The 16,189-nt window shown below is 43.6% G+C and overlaps 1 protein-coding gene and 1 long non-coding RNA gene across 2 annotated transcripts in view; one reads left to right on the top strand and one right to left on the bottom strand.

Annotated features, from left to right (window-relative positions):
* The window catches only part of LOC112627765, a 37,862-nt gene that overhangs the window by 5,185 nt on the left and 16,488 nt on the right, over positions 1-16,189 (bottom strand). Inside the window, exon 3 of the long non-coding RNA XR_003120223.1 lies at positions 15,494-15,640. This is a non-coding gene — a long non-coding RNA (uncharacterized LOC112627765). The remainder of the gene's footprint in view (positions 1-15,493; positions 15,641-16,189) is intronic.
* Positions 1-16,189, top strand: part of TMC3 (transmembrane channel like 3) — a 42,068-nt gene that overhangs the window by 16,000 nt on the left and 9,879 nt on the right. Inside the window, exons 8-16 of the mRNA XM_025390405.1 lie at positions 201-348; positions 1,031-1,074; positions 4,955-5,102; positions 7,233-7,342; positions 10,343-10,421; positions 11,769-12,014; positions 12,738-12,866; positions 13,423-13,490; positions 15,684-15,812. Coding sequence (XP_025246190.1) covers positions 201-348; positions 1,031-1,074; positions 4,955-5,102; positions 7,233-7,342; positions 10,343-10,421; positions 11,769-12,014; positions 12,738-12,866; positions 13,423-13,490; positions 15,684-15,812 — 1,101 coding nt within the window. The remainder of the gene's footprint in view (positions 1-200; positions 349-1,030; positions 1,075-4,954; positions 5,103-7,232; positions 7,343-10,342; positions 10,422-11,768; positions 12,015-12,737; positions 12,867-13,422; positions 13,491-15,683; positions 15,813-16,189) is intronic.

Here is a 16,189-nt window from a genome sequence, read left to right as displayed (position 1 = left end):
TCACGCTGTTCCAAACTGTTGCTGAGGTCACAAGCACAGGCTGAAATCCAGTCGGTGCTGTGCTGTCCAAGCCGTGACCTGAGGAGCTGCGTCCACCCAGAGGGGAGCAGCCTATTCTAATTCACACAGGCTCCATGGGTGCTAGCTCCAGCCCCCTATTCCTGAGACTCCTATAACCTGTTTGTGCTCCTCTTTGGCAGGATGGCTAAGAACTCCCGCATGAGCCTTGCCAGTGCTTCCAATGAAAACTACACCTTCTGCTGGCGGGTGTTCTGTGCCTGGGATTACCTCATTGGAAACCCAGAGGCTGCAGAGAGCAAAACAGCTGCCATCGTGAACAGCATCAGGGTGAGTGAGTGGGCCTGTGCAGCCTGCGGGGGTGGGCAGCCCGGGGTCAGAGCCAGCCGCCAGTCCTCAGCTGGAAGCCAGAACCATCCTTTTCCCATTGATGTTCATTGTCCAGGGCAGTTGTTTCCAAAGTGAGGTGAACATGCTCCAGGAAATGTACCAAATGACTCAATGAAGGGAGGCAGAAACATTTTGAAACTTCTTTCTTTTTAAATTTTTCCATTTTTATCCTTTTAAAATTTCAGTTTGTATATTTTAGATAATTTACATAATGGATTATTACCATGTTGCATGTATATAACCTGAAAATGAATGAATACATATATGTGAGGGATATAGACTTTTACTTCTAACTTAGAAAATAATGCAATCAAAAATATTCAGAGACTTAGCTCTATTGAACTATACCGACAGCTAAATGGTGCACTATTTTGAGAAAAAAAATTACTTAATTTAAATTATTACAGCCATACTATCTCCCAATCCCTCTTCCCAACCGCCAATATCTTTTTTCAATTGATTATTAGATCATTGATATCTAATTCATTTACATCAATTGAATCCTTCAGAATAAAGTCCTAGACAATGAAGGTATGAGCTAAATTACTGGGTAAATTATTTCTAATGATTTATAATTAATGATGATGCTAAGCTTTTATTGCTGTATGTATTTTTCTTAAAGGAAGCTATACTGGAAGAACAGGAGAAAAAGAAAAGCAAAAACCTGTAGGTATTATTACTCCCCATGTTGAATTCATTGATAAGTTTTGTTTTTAGTTTGGTACAAAAACTACCAGATCATCTATATCTTATTTTGATAATTGTCAGGCAGCTCTTCTTTCTTCCTTTCTCATAATGTGATCTGAGGGAACTGAATGATTTTTTCCTTAGCAATATTTAGGATGACTTCCTCCTTCCATAGATCCTGTAATAAGGGTGAGAGGGTCTGAAATTGACCAGTTTCTTGTTTCTTACTCTTTTACTTAGATAATAAAAGAGGTACTTTGAGCACCAACTTATGCTGTTAAGACTAGCTTTATTTAGAAACAAGTCATAAGACACAAATATTATCCAGTTGATGTTCACAAGCCTTTCAAGATGATTTCCTAGGTTCAAGATTCTTCTCGAGATCTTGAGAGCTATGCTGGTGAGGGTGAAGCCCTTCAACCAGAGAACTAATGAAAGGGAAAGCCATTCCCAGGGAAGGGCAATGGCCCTGACTTCATGGAGACAGGTAGATCTGTTCATCCCACATCCTTACTGGTTATTTAGCCCTCATGATTACTTTCTACAGTGCAGAAAGCCCTTTCAGAGGACTTGTAGAAAAGGACATGGGGAATTAAGGAAACACACCCAGCCTCTGGAATAATGACGGAGCTTAGGGAGTGGGAGAGGAGTCGAAAAGGGCTGTCCATAGGGAGTCAGAAGACATGGATTCTAGTCCTCTCTTTGTCATTAATGTCGATGACCTGGGAAATGCTTCTGAACTTCATGAACTGGAAGTTCCTCACCTACAAAATAAAAGTATGGGATTCTGCCATCCGATTCTCCCTCTGTAGTTCTCCTCCACCAGAGTTGGTAATAATAATAACGTACTGTGCCATGTTGTCATTTTTACCAAGCAAAGTGACATTTATCGTCTCATTTGGGAATGTTTCCTCACTGTGCAAATCAAGGGCCAAAACACATGTAGAGGGAGGTGTTATGACCCGCCCAAGGTCCCCAGTGGGTAGAAATTTCATGGAGAAGATGGTATACCTTGGGTGCCCCTTCAAATCCTCTTGGCCATACCTTTCTCCAGCCCTTGCTACTGGGCAGGACTGTGCAGGCTACCACCAGCTGCATGCATGTACCCCTTGCTGGTACCCACTGTTTGGTGCCCCAGGGATCTTCTGAGGCTGCTGTGTAGGGCATCCACAAGATCCCAGTCAACACACATGCACATGCAACCAAGAGGCTGGGTGCAATGCTGGGAGTGAATGCTCATGGAGCTACCCTGGACCGCTGGGAATAGAATAAATGCTTTCCTTTTTCGCACTGGGCAGACAGTTCTGTGAGGCATTTCATAAGTCCCTCAGAAGGCCCTGCATTTGCCTCTAGCTGCTGCCAGCCCCACTGCATATCCTTGTACTGATGGCCCCTCTTTCCTGCTCCACTCCAGGACCTGCACTCCTGGTTTCTGGGATCACTTTTACATAAACTACCTACAAAAAGGCCTGGGATTCCAGGCCTCAGTCAGGCTCAGACAAGCTCCAAAGTTGGCAGAAGAAGGTACCTTCAAAATAGGCCAATCGAAGTCAGACAGGGAGTTGTTCTCCAGTGTTAGAAAAAAAATGGATGTGTTTCAGTTAAAACCAGAAACATGTACGTAAGTACTAGAATCATTACTGATTCACACATCTGCCCTCACTATCAGAGGCATATGAGAAGTGAGACCAAATTAGGAAAGAGATGAGCCCCGTGTCTCCCACTAGTTGCTCCTTTATTTACTTATTCATCTAGCAAATATTTATGAAGCATCCATATATGCTAAGCCTGTTTTAAGAGCTGAAGATAACAGCATTGAAAAAGGCTAAAAAGCTTAGAGCTTTCTTCTAAAGGGAAAAGACAATTAAGAAACTACCAAAGGAATACAGTCAGATGTTGCATAGTGATGGGATTGCATTCCAAGAAACGTGTCTTAACACAGTGTTGTCCTTGTGTGAACATCATAAAATGTACTTACACAAACCTAGATGGTATAGCCTACTACACACCTAGGCTATATAGTATAGCCAATTACTCCTAGGCTGCAAACCTGAACAGCATGCCACTTGTACTAAATACTGTAGGCAATTGTAACACAATGGTATTTGTGTATGTAAACATATCTAGACATAGAAAGGTACAATAAAATGTGGTATAAAAGATTTAAAAATGGTACACCTGTATAGGGCACTTACCATGAATTAGCTTGCAGGACTGGAAGTTGCTCTGAGTGAGTCAGTGAATGAGTGATAAGTGAATGTGAAGGCCCAGGGCACAATTGCATACTAGTGTAGACTTTATAAACACTCTATATTTAGGCTACACTAAATTTATTTCTTAAAGTTTCTTTCTTTAATAGTAAATTAATCTTAGTTTACTGTCACTTGTTTATGAACTCTTAAATTTTAAAAAACTGACTCTTTTGTAATACTTAAAACACAAACACATGGTACAGCTGTACAAAAAACATTTTTCTTTGCATCCTTATTCTACAAGCTTTGTCTTATTTTGATTTTTATTTTTATTTTTTACTTTTTACACTTTTTTGTTAAAAACTAAGACCAGGCCGGACATGGTGGTGTGCACCTGTAATCCCAGCACTTTGGGAGGCCGAGGTGGGCAGATCACCTGAGGTCAGGAGTTTTGAGACAAGCCTAACCAACATGGGAAAATCCCGTCTCCACTAAAAATACAAAAATTAGCCAGGCGTGGTGGCAAGCGCCTGTAATCCCAGCTACTCAGGAGACTGTATCGCTTGAACCCAGGAGGCAGAGGTTGCAGTGAGCTGAGATTGCACCATCGCACTCCAGCCTGGGCAACAAGAGCAAAATGCCGTCTCAAAACAAAACAAAACAAAACAAAACAAAAAACAAACAAACAAACAAAAAAACAAAAGACTAACACACACATTAGCCTAGGCCTGCACAGGGTCAGGATAATCAATATCACTGCCTTCTGCCTCCACATCTTGTCCCACTGGAAGGTCTTCAGGGGCAATAACACGCACGGAGGTGTCATCTCTTATGGTAACAGTGCCTTACCCTGGATGCCTCCTGAAGGACCTGCCTGAGGCTGTTTTACAGTTAACATTTTGTTTTAAATAAGTAGAAGTATACCCTAAAATAATGATTTTAAAAAGTATAGTAAATACCTAAGCCAGTAACAGCCATTTAATATCATTATCAAATATGTATTGTACATACTTGCATGTACTATACTTTTATACAACTGGTAGTGCAGTAGGCTTATTTACACCAGCATCACTACAAACATGTGAGGGCAATGCATTGTGCTACAATATCCTAGGCTGTAGGAGTTTTTCAGCTCCATTATAATCTTATGGAACACCGTCGTATAGCATTCCGTCATTGACCAAATTGCCATTGTGCAGCATATGACTGTACAATGTCATATTCATTATATGGGATGACAGGCAGAATCATGTGTCCTCCCTTCCTCTCTTCTTCCCTGCCTTCCTTCCTCCCTCCCTCTGCTGAACACATTTACTTGAATTCCTATATCTTTAATGTGCATACCACAAGACTCCAATTTTAAGTAGCAAAGCTAGAACTGAAACCCAAATAACTCTGTCTCTAAAACCAGAGGCGTTTATTTGTTCGTCTGTTTGTTTCAAGCCCCACTGATGCAGGCTGGTTGAATTTATGACTGGTTGTTGATCTCTTAGGAAATGAGGAATTCTAGGGTATGGGGTGAGGTGGGCTGGAAGAGCACTGATGCTTCAGGGCAGAGAATCCTCTTGGCAGTGGATGTGTTCCAGTCCCCAAGTAGTGTTGTCTTTGCATCGCGGTGCTGTGAGCAGGACCCTGTGTGCTGTCCTCATGCCTGCTTCTCTCCCCAGGGCAGTGACCATCTGCCTGAGGATTATTGCCAACATCCTGGTGCTTCTCTCATTGGCTGGAAGCATTTATCTCATCTACTTTGTGGTGGACCGGTCCCAGAAGCTGGAGCAGTCGAAGAAGGAGCTGACACTTTGGGAAAAGAATGAGGTACCAACTGCCATTACCCGCAGCACCCTAGAAAAGAGACATAGCCAGGCACGGTGGCTCATGCCTGTAATCCCAGCACTTTGGGAGGCAGATGGATCACTTGAGGTCAGGAGTTTGAGCCCAGCCTGGTCAACATGGTGAAACCCTGTCTCTACTAAAAATACAAAAATCAGCTGGGTGTGGTGGTGCACACCTGTAGTCCCAGCTACTTGGGAGGCTGAGGCAGGAGACTCTCTTGAACCCAGGCAACAGAGGCTGCAGTGAGCCAAGATCATGCCACTGCACTCCAGTGTGGGCAACAGAGTGAGACCGTCTCAAAAAAACAAAAACAAAAATAAAAACCCGAGAGAGAGAGACAGAAAAGTAGCCTGCCTCTTTGTTCCTTATGTGGGTTAGGTGGGAATACCTCTAGGAAAAAACTTTAGTCCTCTTGTCCTAGAGCATGGACTATAAGGACTTTGAGCCAGAAGGGCAATTTTATTCATCTCCTTTGGGAAAGAGTTTGATTCAAAAACGCCTTCAAGCATTCACACTGTTCTCTACCTTGAGCCCCACCGACTGTGTTTTGCCTTTTGCACATCTGTTTCTTCACATCCATGTTCCACAGATTGATTCTACCTGCAGATTGGAATTAACAACTGCACATATTCCATCGCATGGATTAAAGTTCACCAGGTGCCATTTGTGAATATTTAGGTAGTTTCTGAATATCTAAATGACAAATAATGCTTCCAGAACCAGCTCTACACAAATGGTTTATTTTTTAAACAATCATCTTCCCCCCACCTCCGTTGTGTGAATATTCTCATAAATAGAAAATCACCAAGTGAATGGTTATGAATAATTTTGGAATTCTAAATATTCATTTTAAGACCATTGTCCTGAAAAGTTGGCCCAAATTATCTGTACAGATTTGAAAGGCAGAAATAGCACAAAAACCACCTCTCAGATCATTTCTATGAGAATTATTACCCCCTGTTGGGATTTAAAAAGAAAGGTGTGTAAGATGGTCATCAATTTACCATGTGCATATTTATCAATGTACAGTAATTTATCAAAATCTGAGTCTACTCTACCCTAGGTAACCTTTTCCCATGCCTCTATTTTATGCCAATTGAATTACTGTGTACTTGTATGTTTACAGATAGAAATACGAATAAATTTTTAAAGATATATTCAGAAATTATTTCTTATTTTATCTCAAACATCTGTACCAGCTAAAACTCCTCTTTCTTCTGCTGTAAGTACAGAGAAACAAAAGCCGGGCATAATTCTCTAGATAATTAATCTTCCATGTACAGAAAGAATATTACATTACCTCTCAGGCTTTCCTTTTCTATTGGTAAGAGTTGCAGTTATTTCCGTCTTCCATCCAAGGTCAGGGAAGTATAAATACTGTGAGATGGTAATTGGGGAAATTGTGGCAGAAATGTTAGTGAATCCTTTTTGCTTTTTGAGTCAAGGTTTCACTCTGTTGCCCAGGCTGGAGTGCAGTGGTCCAATCACAGCTCACAGCAGCCTCGAACTTCTGGGCTCAAGAAATTCTTCTGCCAGTTTCCCAACAAGCTGGGACCATAGGCATTTGCCCACCCCTTTTTTTTTATTGGTAGAGATGGGGTCTTGCTGTGTTGCCCAGGCTAATCTTGAATGCCTAGCCTCAAGCAATTCTCCTACTTCAGCCTCCCAATGAGTTGGGACCATAGGCATGTGCCAGATTTTTTGTTTCTTTTTTTTTTTTTTTGGTAGAAATGGAATCCTGCTGTGTTGCCCAGGCTGGTCTTCAATGCCTGGCCTCAAGCAATTCTCCTGCAGCCTCACAAGTCTCCCAAAGTGTTGGGATTACAGGTGTGAGCCACCGCACCTGGCCTAGTGAATCCCAAATCGCGTGTATGAGTGTCCTCAGAACATTTAAGGAGAGTTTTAAAAAAAAAAAAAAAAGGCCATGATAAAGTGGTGGCCGCCTTTTGAAAAAAGCTAATTAGCAGAGATTTGGGGAGATTTTCCATGGAGGATCCAAGGACCCTGTGGATACCCACTGATCCAATATTAGGGAAAGAGATCAAATGCACATGGTGAGGCTTGATCAGGGGTCCTGGGAAAGCCTGGCTCTGGCATGTGCTCTCTCAACAGGTCAGTGTGGTGGTCTCCCTCGTCACCATGATAGCACCATCAGCCTTTGACCTCATTGCTGCCTTAGAGATGTACCACCCCAGGACCACGCTGCGCTTCCAGCTTGCAAGGTACAACAGTCCTGCCCAGAAATGCCACCTGTGGCTCACCCATGTGCCCACTCACAGTGGGAATGTAAGTGCCTCAAGAACCAGGGCTTGCTTCTTTTCTCTCAGACACTCAGCACAGAACTTTACATATGGATGCAACTCAAGAAAAGCATAACCCAAGAGGAGGGATAGGGGAGGAGGCAGGAGAATAGAAGGAGGAAGGGAGGAGGAGGACCAGGATGACAAGGGTAGAAGAAATGGATGAAAAGGAATGAAGAAGAAGAAGAGGATGAGGAGGAGGAGGAGAAGGGAAAGGAAGAAAGGAAGAACAGGCAGAAAAAGAGGACACAAAAGGGAACCAAGGGTTGGGTGCAGTGGCTCACGCCTGTAATCCCAGCACTTTGGGAGGCCAAGGCGCGTGGATCACCTGAGGTCGGGAGTTCAAGACCAGCCTAACCAACATGGAGAAACCCTGTCTCTACTAAAAAAAAAAAAAAAAAAAAAAATAGCTGGGCGTGGTGGTGCATGCCTGTAATCCCAGCTACTCAGGAGGCTGAGGCAAGAGAATCGCTTGAACCTGGAAGGCAGAGGTTGCGGTGAGCCGAGATCACACCACTGCACTCCAGCCTGGGCAACAAAAGCAAAACTCCAAAACAAACAAACAAACAAATGAACAAAAGGGAACCAAGAAGAGGACTGGCAGTGTGTTTGGTTTTCCTCACTGTTCTGTTTTCTCCATGGTTTAACTCTGAGTGGTCAGAGGGACGCATGTTGTTTTTCCAGATGCAAGAAGAACAGTCAATGCTTTGTGAACAGTTCCCCTAAAGTATAGACTCAAAGAGTTCCTTGTGGATATGCCTGGAAGCTTTTCCAGGACGGTCAGTGGCTGTGACAGCAGGTGGTTGGGGAAGACTGGTGCACCCAAGGGAACGTCCTGGAACACCTTCTGTGGGAGTCGGAACAGCCACACTCATTTTGAGCACTGGCTTTATCAGTATTTTCCTGAAAAATCTGCCTGTCCTCCCTGGAGTATGGTCTCTTCATCTACAAATTCAGCTACTGTAGTAGGGCTGGGTGAGGCATTGTTAAACTGAATGTGGCAGAGGGAGGCTGTGAGAGCCCTTCTTACCTGCTCCCACCTTCACCCTGGTCTACACTGGTTTCTCCCCGTTTCCTTTTGTAACACCTAATAACATTCTATAGAACTAATTTTCCACAGACCACTTTGGGAAGATTTGCTCTCATTCAGGAATTGGCAAACATTTCCCAGAAAGAACTAGATAGTAAATATTTGTGGTTTTGTGGGTAAGTCTGTATCACCACTACTCAACTCTAAGGTTCTAGCATGAAAGCAGCCACAGACCATAAGGCGATGAACAGGTGTGGTCGTGTTCCAATACAACTTTACTGACAAAAATAGGCAAGGGTATGGTTTGGCTTGAAAGCCGTAATTTCCAACTCCTGAAATTCAACTGTCATTTCAAAGAGAGAAAACATGACTAGGAAGAGCATGGAGTTGGTCAAACCTTCATGGCCCAGGGTAGATCTGGGATGAGCCTCTCAGCTCCCTGGCTCCTATTCCTTGTTCTTTCTGCTCCATCCAACATGTCTTTTGACCTGCAAGAGAGAAGCTCCTTCCTCACTAGCAAGTATTGGGTGGAATCAATTCCATTATTGCATTTGGTCTAAAGGCAATGCTATTATATAAATTGGCCTCATTATTCATGTTCAAAACTAGAGAAACAGAGGCATCAGAGACTTCCCCCAGACAAATTAGGGCTAATTCTGGTAATAAACATAAGACATATTATTTCAGTTCCATTAACTTACCAGCAGACTGTATTAGCTTCTATCCAAGGCATAGAGTGATGGTAATGCTGAGACAGCAGGAGAGGAAATGCATTCAATCCTTCCTTTGGCCACCACTTACTGAATACACACTGAGGGACTTGCCTTGTACTCAGTACTGTAAGTGCATTGTGCCCACGGGAATCCCTTCTCAATTCAGAGGGAGAGCCGATGTGAGCTACAATGCTACCCCCTGGAGACACCACTTTCCTGTTTCTCTGCCCACTGCCTGCACACGGGTGGTCAACTCTATACTTGAGGAGATGTGGAAGGCCTGGGGAGATGGTTTCAACTTGGAGTCTTTTCCTCAAGATAAAGATGCATTCCCATCAACTTTCTCAATTGGTTTCATGATTCTCCCATCAATTGGTTTCATTTTTCTCTAAGGGCTAAGTGTTGTCTCACTGAAGTGTGTATAAACCTGTCATTTCCTTTCTCACTTCATTTTCCCAGACAGGTTTCCAGTAAGACCCAAGGCTGCATCCTGGAAATTCCATGATGTGTTTTCAAAACCTTCCAGCACTGGGGAAGCTGACATCAAGTCTTTGATCATTGGCTGATCCAGACTGTTGCTGGCAGATTCCATTCACTCCCAGTGGCTGACAGGGTGTAGCTGTACCCACAGCTTTTCAGTGCTTCTGAGGGGCCCAGCCTGCATTTCAGAAGTGGAGCACTGAGGTCCTGAAATTGCATTCTGCTGCTTTTTAATTGTGTGAACTTGAGCTGGTGACTTAGCTCCCTCTGTGCTTCATACACTTGTACCTTAAGTGGGGATTATTACAGAGCTGTTGTGAGGATCAAGTGAGATAATGCATGGGAAATCAATTCATAAACCAGAAAGCATGACTCATAAACCACATGTTAGGGCCCCACTTCCTAAACTCACACTTTCTGCTACACTAGTGTTTGTAAAGTACAGATCCAAGGATAGGCTATAGCAGAATCACCTGGAAAGGCTGTAAAATGATTTTCAGACCCCTTCCAGACCTACTAAGGGTGGATTCTGGAATTCTGTCTTTTTAAAAATGCCCTCAAGGTGACTCTAAAGGAAACCAAGTGTGGCAGCCACTGCCTTAATACATCTATGACAGTCTCCAGAACCATATGGGGGCTCTAGAACCATGGACTTGTGTGTCATGGTCTTGTCTCTCAAGGTGGGCTTGTGGCTTTCAGGGTCCTTGTGCTGTATCTGGGAAATCTCTACAGCCTGATCATTGCTCTCCTGGACAAGGTTAACAGCATGAGCATTGAGGTGAGTGTCCATTCCAGAGAGTTGTCTGCCCCACCTCTGCCCTCTCTGCTACCTCCTCCCAACACCAGGGTCATCATCGTGGACAGCATCACTGATTGTACCTGTACTCCATAATCATGTGCAAAACTTGACTTTGCTGGAGTCTTCTCAAGGTAAGGAGAGAAAAATTATTCTTGCTTCCCAGATAAAGAAATTCAGGCTACAGTGCATGGCTGGTAAGTGATGGTGCTGGGATGAGAACTCCAGAATTTTTGACTCTTTATATCATACTATCCCATTTCTTTGAATCCCATCAGGAAAAGGCTATCAACAGCTATTGCAAATGATCACAGGAAGAGCAGCAGGCCATGAGACTCACTTAGAAAGTCAGGACAGAATAATCATTTCATGGGGAACAGTTCAGAATGGACTTACTATCCCAGCCCAGCAGGAGTATCTGCTCCCAGCCTAGGGTATCTTTGATGTCCACCTTTTTATTTTTTTTTCTTTCTTGAGACAGGGTCTCACTTTGTTGCCCAGGCTGGAGTGCAGTGGCACAAGCACTGCTCACTGCAGCCTCAACCTCCCTGGGCTCAAGTGATACTCCCATTTTAGCCTCCAGAGTACCTGGGACTAGAGCTGCATGCCACCATATTTGGCTATTTTTTTTTTAATTTTTTTATAGAGATGGGGTTTCACCATGTTGCTCAGGCTGGTCTCCAGACTCCTGGACTCAAGTGATTCCACTGCCTTGGTCTCCCAAAGTGCTGGGATTACAGGTATGAGGCATCACACCCAACCTGGTGTGCACTTTCAACCTGTCCCACCTATTAGGATATCCTGAATGGTGGAGGAAAGGGAGGAAGAGAGGGGGTGCTCTTTTAGGGTTGTTTGCCCAAGGCATACCACACTAACATCAAATTTCAAGGCTTATAGGCAGATGAAGCCACAGAGAGTCATTTTTCTGCACTGGGGCTTTGAGGTTACACAGACCTGGGTCTTTACCTGACACTTACTAGCAGCATGACCTTGAGCATTAGGCTTCAACTCACTGAGTTTCAATCTTATCTGAACATGGGGTAATAATCCTTATCTAAAGCTCTTCTGAGGATAAGTAGAGTTAACATGTGTTACCTGAAACAGTTTCTGACCCTTACTAGGGATGAATAAATACTATCCATTAAACCACTGTGTTCCCTTATTGGGGCCAACTCTAGTCAAGTGGTGGTCTAGAAAGAGAAAGAGGATGAATGATTACTCCCAAGCAATGCAATGACACCCTTGGGGTCCATGATGGATTCTCATTTACAAATATGTGGACCGCCATTTTTCTTTCTCACCTCCTTCCCTCCCTCTCTCTCTCCCTAGGAAATGGCTACCAAAAATAACACAAGTCATTGGATAGATTCTACCACCTTCTTTGCAACCAGGACAGCCCTTGAAGAAGAGAAATGGTCCACATCTCGGCCTGGAATGGGGCTCAGGAGAAACAGCACATGGGCCTTGGAAGAGACCAGCATTTCAGCTTACACCATGCCTCTCATAAAGGCGAACAGGACTAGCCTCTACCCTCAGAGTCCACAAGACCAGTGCTGGGAGACATACGTCGGTCAGGTGGTTCTCTTTACCCTTACAAAGTGCTGTCATATCCATCTCATCACTTAACCCCTGCAACTCTCTGAGCTGTCCCTGCCCCATCTTATAGAAAAAGAAAGAAAAGTTCAGTGAGGTTTATGATTTTCCAAGTCTCAAAATTAGAAAAGAAAAATAATCAGTGCAAAGACTCAGACAGTATTGACCATGTGCTGGGTCCTGTTCCAAATGCTTGGTCCTCATAAGAGTCCTATTATTGTTAACCTTATAGGCACAGATGAGGAAACTGAGGCACAGGTGGTCAAGTACTTGCCCAAGGACACAGATAGTAAAGAGCACAATGAAATCCTAAGCCCAGGAATTTGCTCCAAAATCTGTACCCTTAACCATGTTGTACAGAAAACCTCAACACCAAGGTATTAGCCTGTGGAAATGAGTCGCCGGCCTCGAGTCTCCAGCAGCTCAGAACCACAGACCTTATATTCCTTCCTAGTTTCATGTGATGCTGGCCTCAGATATCAAAATTCACATTCAAATTACCCAATGTTTATTGAGCACCGTTTATGTACCAGAAGCCCAGTCCTCTGCCCACTGCAACTTACAAATATGAGAAATGAGGATGCCATTGGAGGGGCCCACTGGCTGGGGCCCACAGCAATGAACAGAGATTAGGAGCACCCCGAAGGAAGAGTGACCGTGGGAAGGGTGGGGCATGGTGGCATCCAGGGACACCCTGTGTTTCAGGAGATGCTGAAGCTCTCCATCATTGACATGCTCTTCACCGTGGCGAGCATTCTGCTCATAGACTTCTTCCGAGGACTTTTCGTGCGGTACTTAAGTGACTACTGGTGTTGGGATCTGGAAAACAAGTTTGTAAGTAAAATGCTGTGTCTGTTGGGAAAGTTTATATGGCCAAATCCATCCTTTCTCATGCTGAGGCTGGGAAACAGTCCAGCATAGCTGAGGGGCACACATGGAAAAAGAATACAAGTGGGAAGAGGAGACAGGTGCAGAAAGCTGAGCTTCTACTTCCTTGTTTTTTTTGTTTCTTTTTTGAGACAGGGTCTCGCTCAAGCAATCCTCCTGCCTCAGCCTCCCAAGTAGCTGGGACTACAGGCATGTGCCACCATGCCCAGCTAGTTTTAAAATTTTTTTTGTAGAGACAAGGTCTCATTATGTTGCCCAGGTTGGCCTTGAACTCCTGACTTGAACTCCTGCCTCAGCCTCCCGAAGTGCTGGGGTTACAGCACAAGTTACAATGCCCAGCCCCACCCCTTCTTAACATTTACCATTTGCTGGGAGGGCCCCACAAGCACTGATCTCTAAGTGCTCATAAAAGCAAAGAAGTCTATATAAGTGTCTGTAATAAATGGGTTCATGCAAAGAACTTTGGAACTTGTTTAATGCACAAGTTTATTTTCTCTTGTAGCCTGAATATGGAGAATTCAAAATAGCTGAGAATGTGCTACATTTAGTCTACAACCAAGGAATGATTTGGTAGGTATCAAAGTTTCTTCTTGCCTTTGCTTACATCTCATCTGGGCTAAGATTTTAATTTACTTAGTCTGGATGGGGCACGGCCATAATAAACACAGTTATAAGCATTAAGAAAGGATGTTTCCAAGAGAACTATTTCACATGTATATTAATTTTATTGATGATTTCCTAAGAAATTTGCAGGAAGAAATTAAAAAGAAAATAATCCATGTTTAAGCTACTATTGGTCACAGCCAAAAAAAAAAATCTGCACAGAAACTAGCAGAATACACTTTTAGGGAGGACTAGGGTAAGGCTGGGAGGAGAGGCTGCTTCTCCTTAGTGAGGACTTCAGGAGTGGCTGCGGGGGACCTTGGCCAGTCTGTCCTCGCTCGCCACCCTCCCTCCATTTTCCTCCTAATTTTCACTTAGACACTGGGCCCAGGAGCACAGCCATCCCCCAGACTGCAGGCCCACCCTTGGGGAGGCAGGAAGTAGGGAAGTCTGTTCACCCATGGCACCTCCCAGGCCATGGCAATCCTGTCCTTGAAGACACTGAGGAGCTGAAGGGGTCCTGTGATCCCACCCACACATATGCGTGTGTCTGTGGGCCGCAATGGAGAGCTCCTTAAATGATCCCACCATCTCTGGTTTTACCTGTTGGACCAGAAATAGTGCTATTTGTTAAAACACAAGCAAACAAAAAAGAAGAACCTGGGACGTTCCATACATCCAGAAAACACTCTCTCTCTTCATAATAATCCAGTAAAATACATGGCAATTGAGAGGTATAAAGTAATATGCCTCCTGTCAAATTCTGTGTTCTTATAGTCCGCTGTATTTTGCAAAATATCTTTACAAATACAGTATTAAAAATAATATGTGACATTGGCTGGGCGCAGTGGCTCACACCTGTAATCCTAGCATTTTGGGAGGCTGAGGCGGGTGGACCACGAGGTCAGGAGATTGAGACCATCCTGGCTAACATGCTGAAACCCTGTCTCTATTAAAAAATACAAAAAGTTAGCCAGGCATGATGGCGGGTACCTGTAGTCCCAGCTACTCGGGAGGCTGAGGCAGGAGAATGACATGAATCCGGGAGGCGGAGCTTGCAGTGAGCCGAGATCATGCCACTGCACTCTAGCCTGGGTGACAGAGCAAAACTCCATCTCAAAAAATAAATAAATAAATAAATAAATAAATAAAAATAAATAATATGTGACACTTATTTAACAGTGCTAGATATCAAGTACTTTTCTACCTATAGTAACTAATTTAATCCTTATAGTAAACCCTTGAGGTAACTGCCATTACCTTCCCCTTTTTAAAGATGAGAAAACTGAAATGCAGAGAAGCTAAGTGTCTTGCCTAACATCCAACAGATAGTGACAACTGAACATTTCTTGTTAGAAACATTTTACTTATGAACATATTCTTATGTCTACGCTTATTTTCACACCACTAAACCCAAATTCCACAAGTATTAGATTGAATGCATATCCAATATAAACTGATTTAGACTGAAGTCTGAAGACATGGGTTTTGTCGCCTAGTTGACATTTCTTTTCAGGGTGACCATAAGTCCCAGCTTTCCTGGGATCATCTGGTTCTTGCCTGTGGGCTCAGTTATTTCACTCCCCAAGTCTCCCAGGTTTGGATGATACAGGGTCTGGCTTAGCAACATATCTTTGGTTTCCCCATATCTACCCTTGTTGTCTATCAGCTGGATATTTACCTCTTCTATCACTATTGCAGAAGAGTAAACAAACTGAAATATGTGAGGATGCTTAATGCCATATCCAGCAAAACTAGGTGCTCAACATATGTTGATTAAACCTGAAAGTCAGTAATTTATTAACATAGTCCTCATCATAGATAAACAAAACCAGGAGCTGGCCCCAAACAGTAGTTATCCATTATTTGCCTCCTTCCCAGAAGAGGATTTTCCTTTGCTCAACTGTGAAAAGAGAGACAAACAGTTGTCCTTTGCAAAGAGAATATTTTTAAATAGGATCAACACCCACCTTCAGTGACTTGTCTTATCTTTAGAAGGTGGAGGGTTGTGGTCTCGGGACTTCAGGGGCTTCTCCAGTTCTTTAAGCATAGGGTGTAAGCCCCAAAGTCTTAGAACCATGTTCCTACATGGGGCTTCCATAGTCCTGGGAGATAGGCTGGAAGAGAAGAGATGCAAACTGACCTTCCTCATGGTTCCAGGATGGGGGCCTTCTTCTCCCCATGTCTCCCAGCATTCAACGTTCTCAAACTCATTGGGCTCATGTACCTGAGGAGCTGGGCTGTGCTGACCTGCAATGTGCCCCACCAGCAAGTATTTCGAGCCTCAAGGTGAGTAAGAATAAGATCTGATCATGCAGATATCTGTATACATATAATCCATGTCTGCCTTACCCAGGGGTCCTCTAGCAAGGAGTCCCCCCAACTCTCTTCCTGTCAAAATCCTGCCTGTCCTCCAATTTTATCTCCTCCAAGAGCCATTTCCAATGCCTTACTCTTTCAATGAATCCTCACTCCTCTTGAACTCATGGCACTTTTAAAACTTTTTGCCAAAGTTTAATAATCCTTTAGAAAAAAGTATACAAATCATAAATGTTCAGCCTGATGAGTTTTCAAAAACTGAACACAAGGCACTCAGATCAAAAAACAAAACACAAATGGTACCCAGAGCATGCCCACTTGCATGCGATTCCAATCACTGCCAACTT

Source organism: Theropithecus gelada, chromosome 7a, assembly GCF_003255815.1.
Source record: "Theropithecus gelada isolate Dixy chromosome 7a, Tgel_1.0, whole genome shotgun sequence".
In the NCBI taxonomy this organism is placed as follows: Eukaryota; Metazoa; Chordata; class Mammalia; order Primates; family Cercopithecidae; genus Theropithecus; species Theropithecus gelada.
The sequence above is the reverse complement of the archived record's forward strand: the minus strand, read 5'-3'. Positions and strand labels throughout refer to the sequence as shown.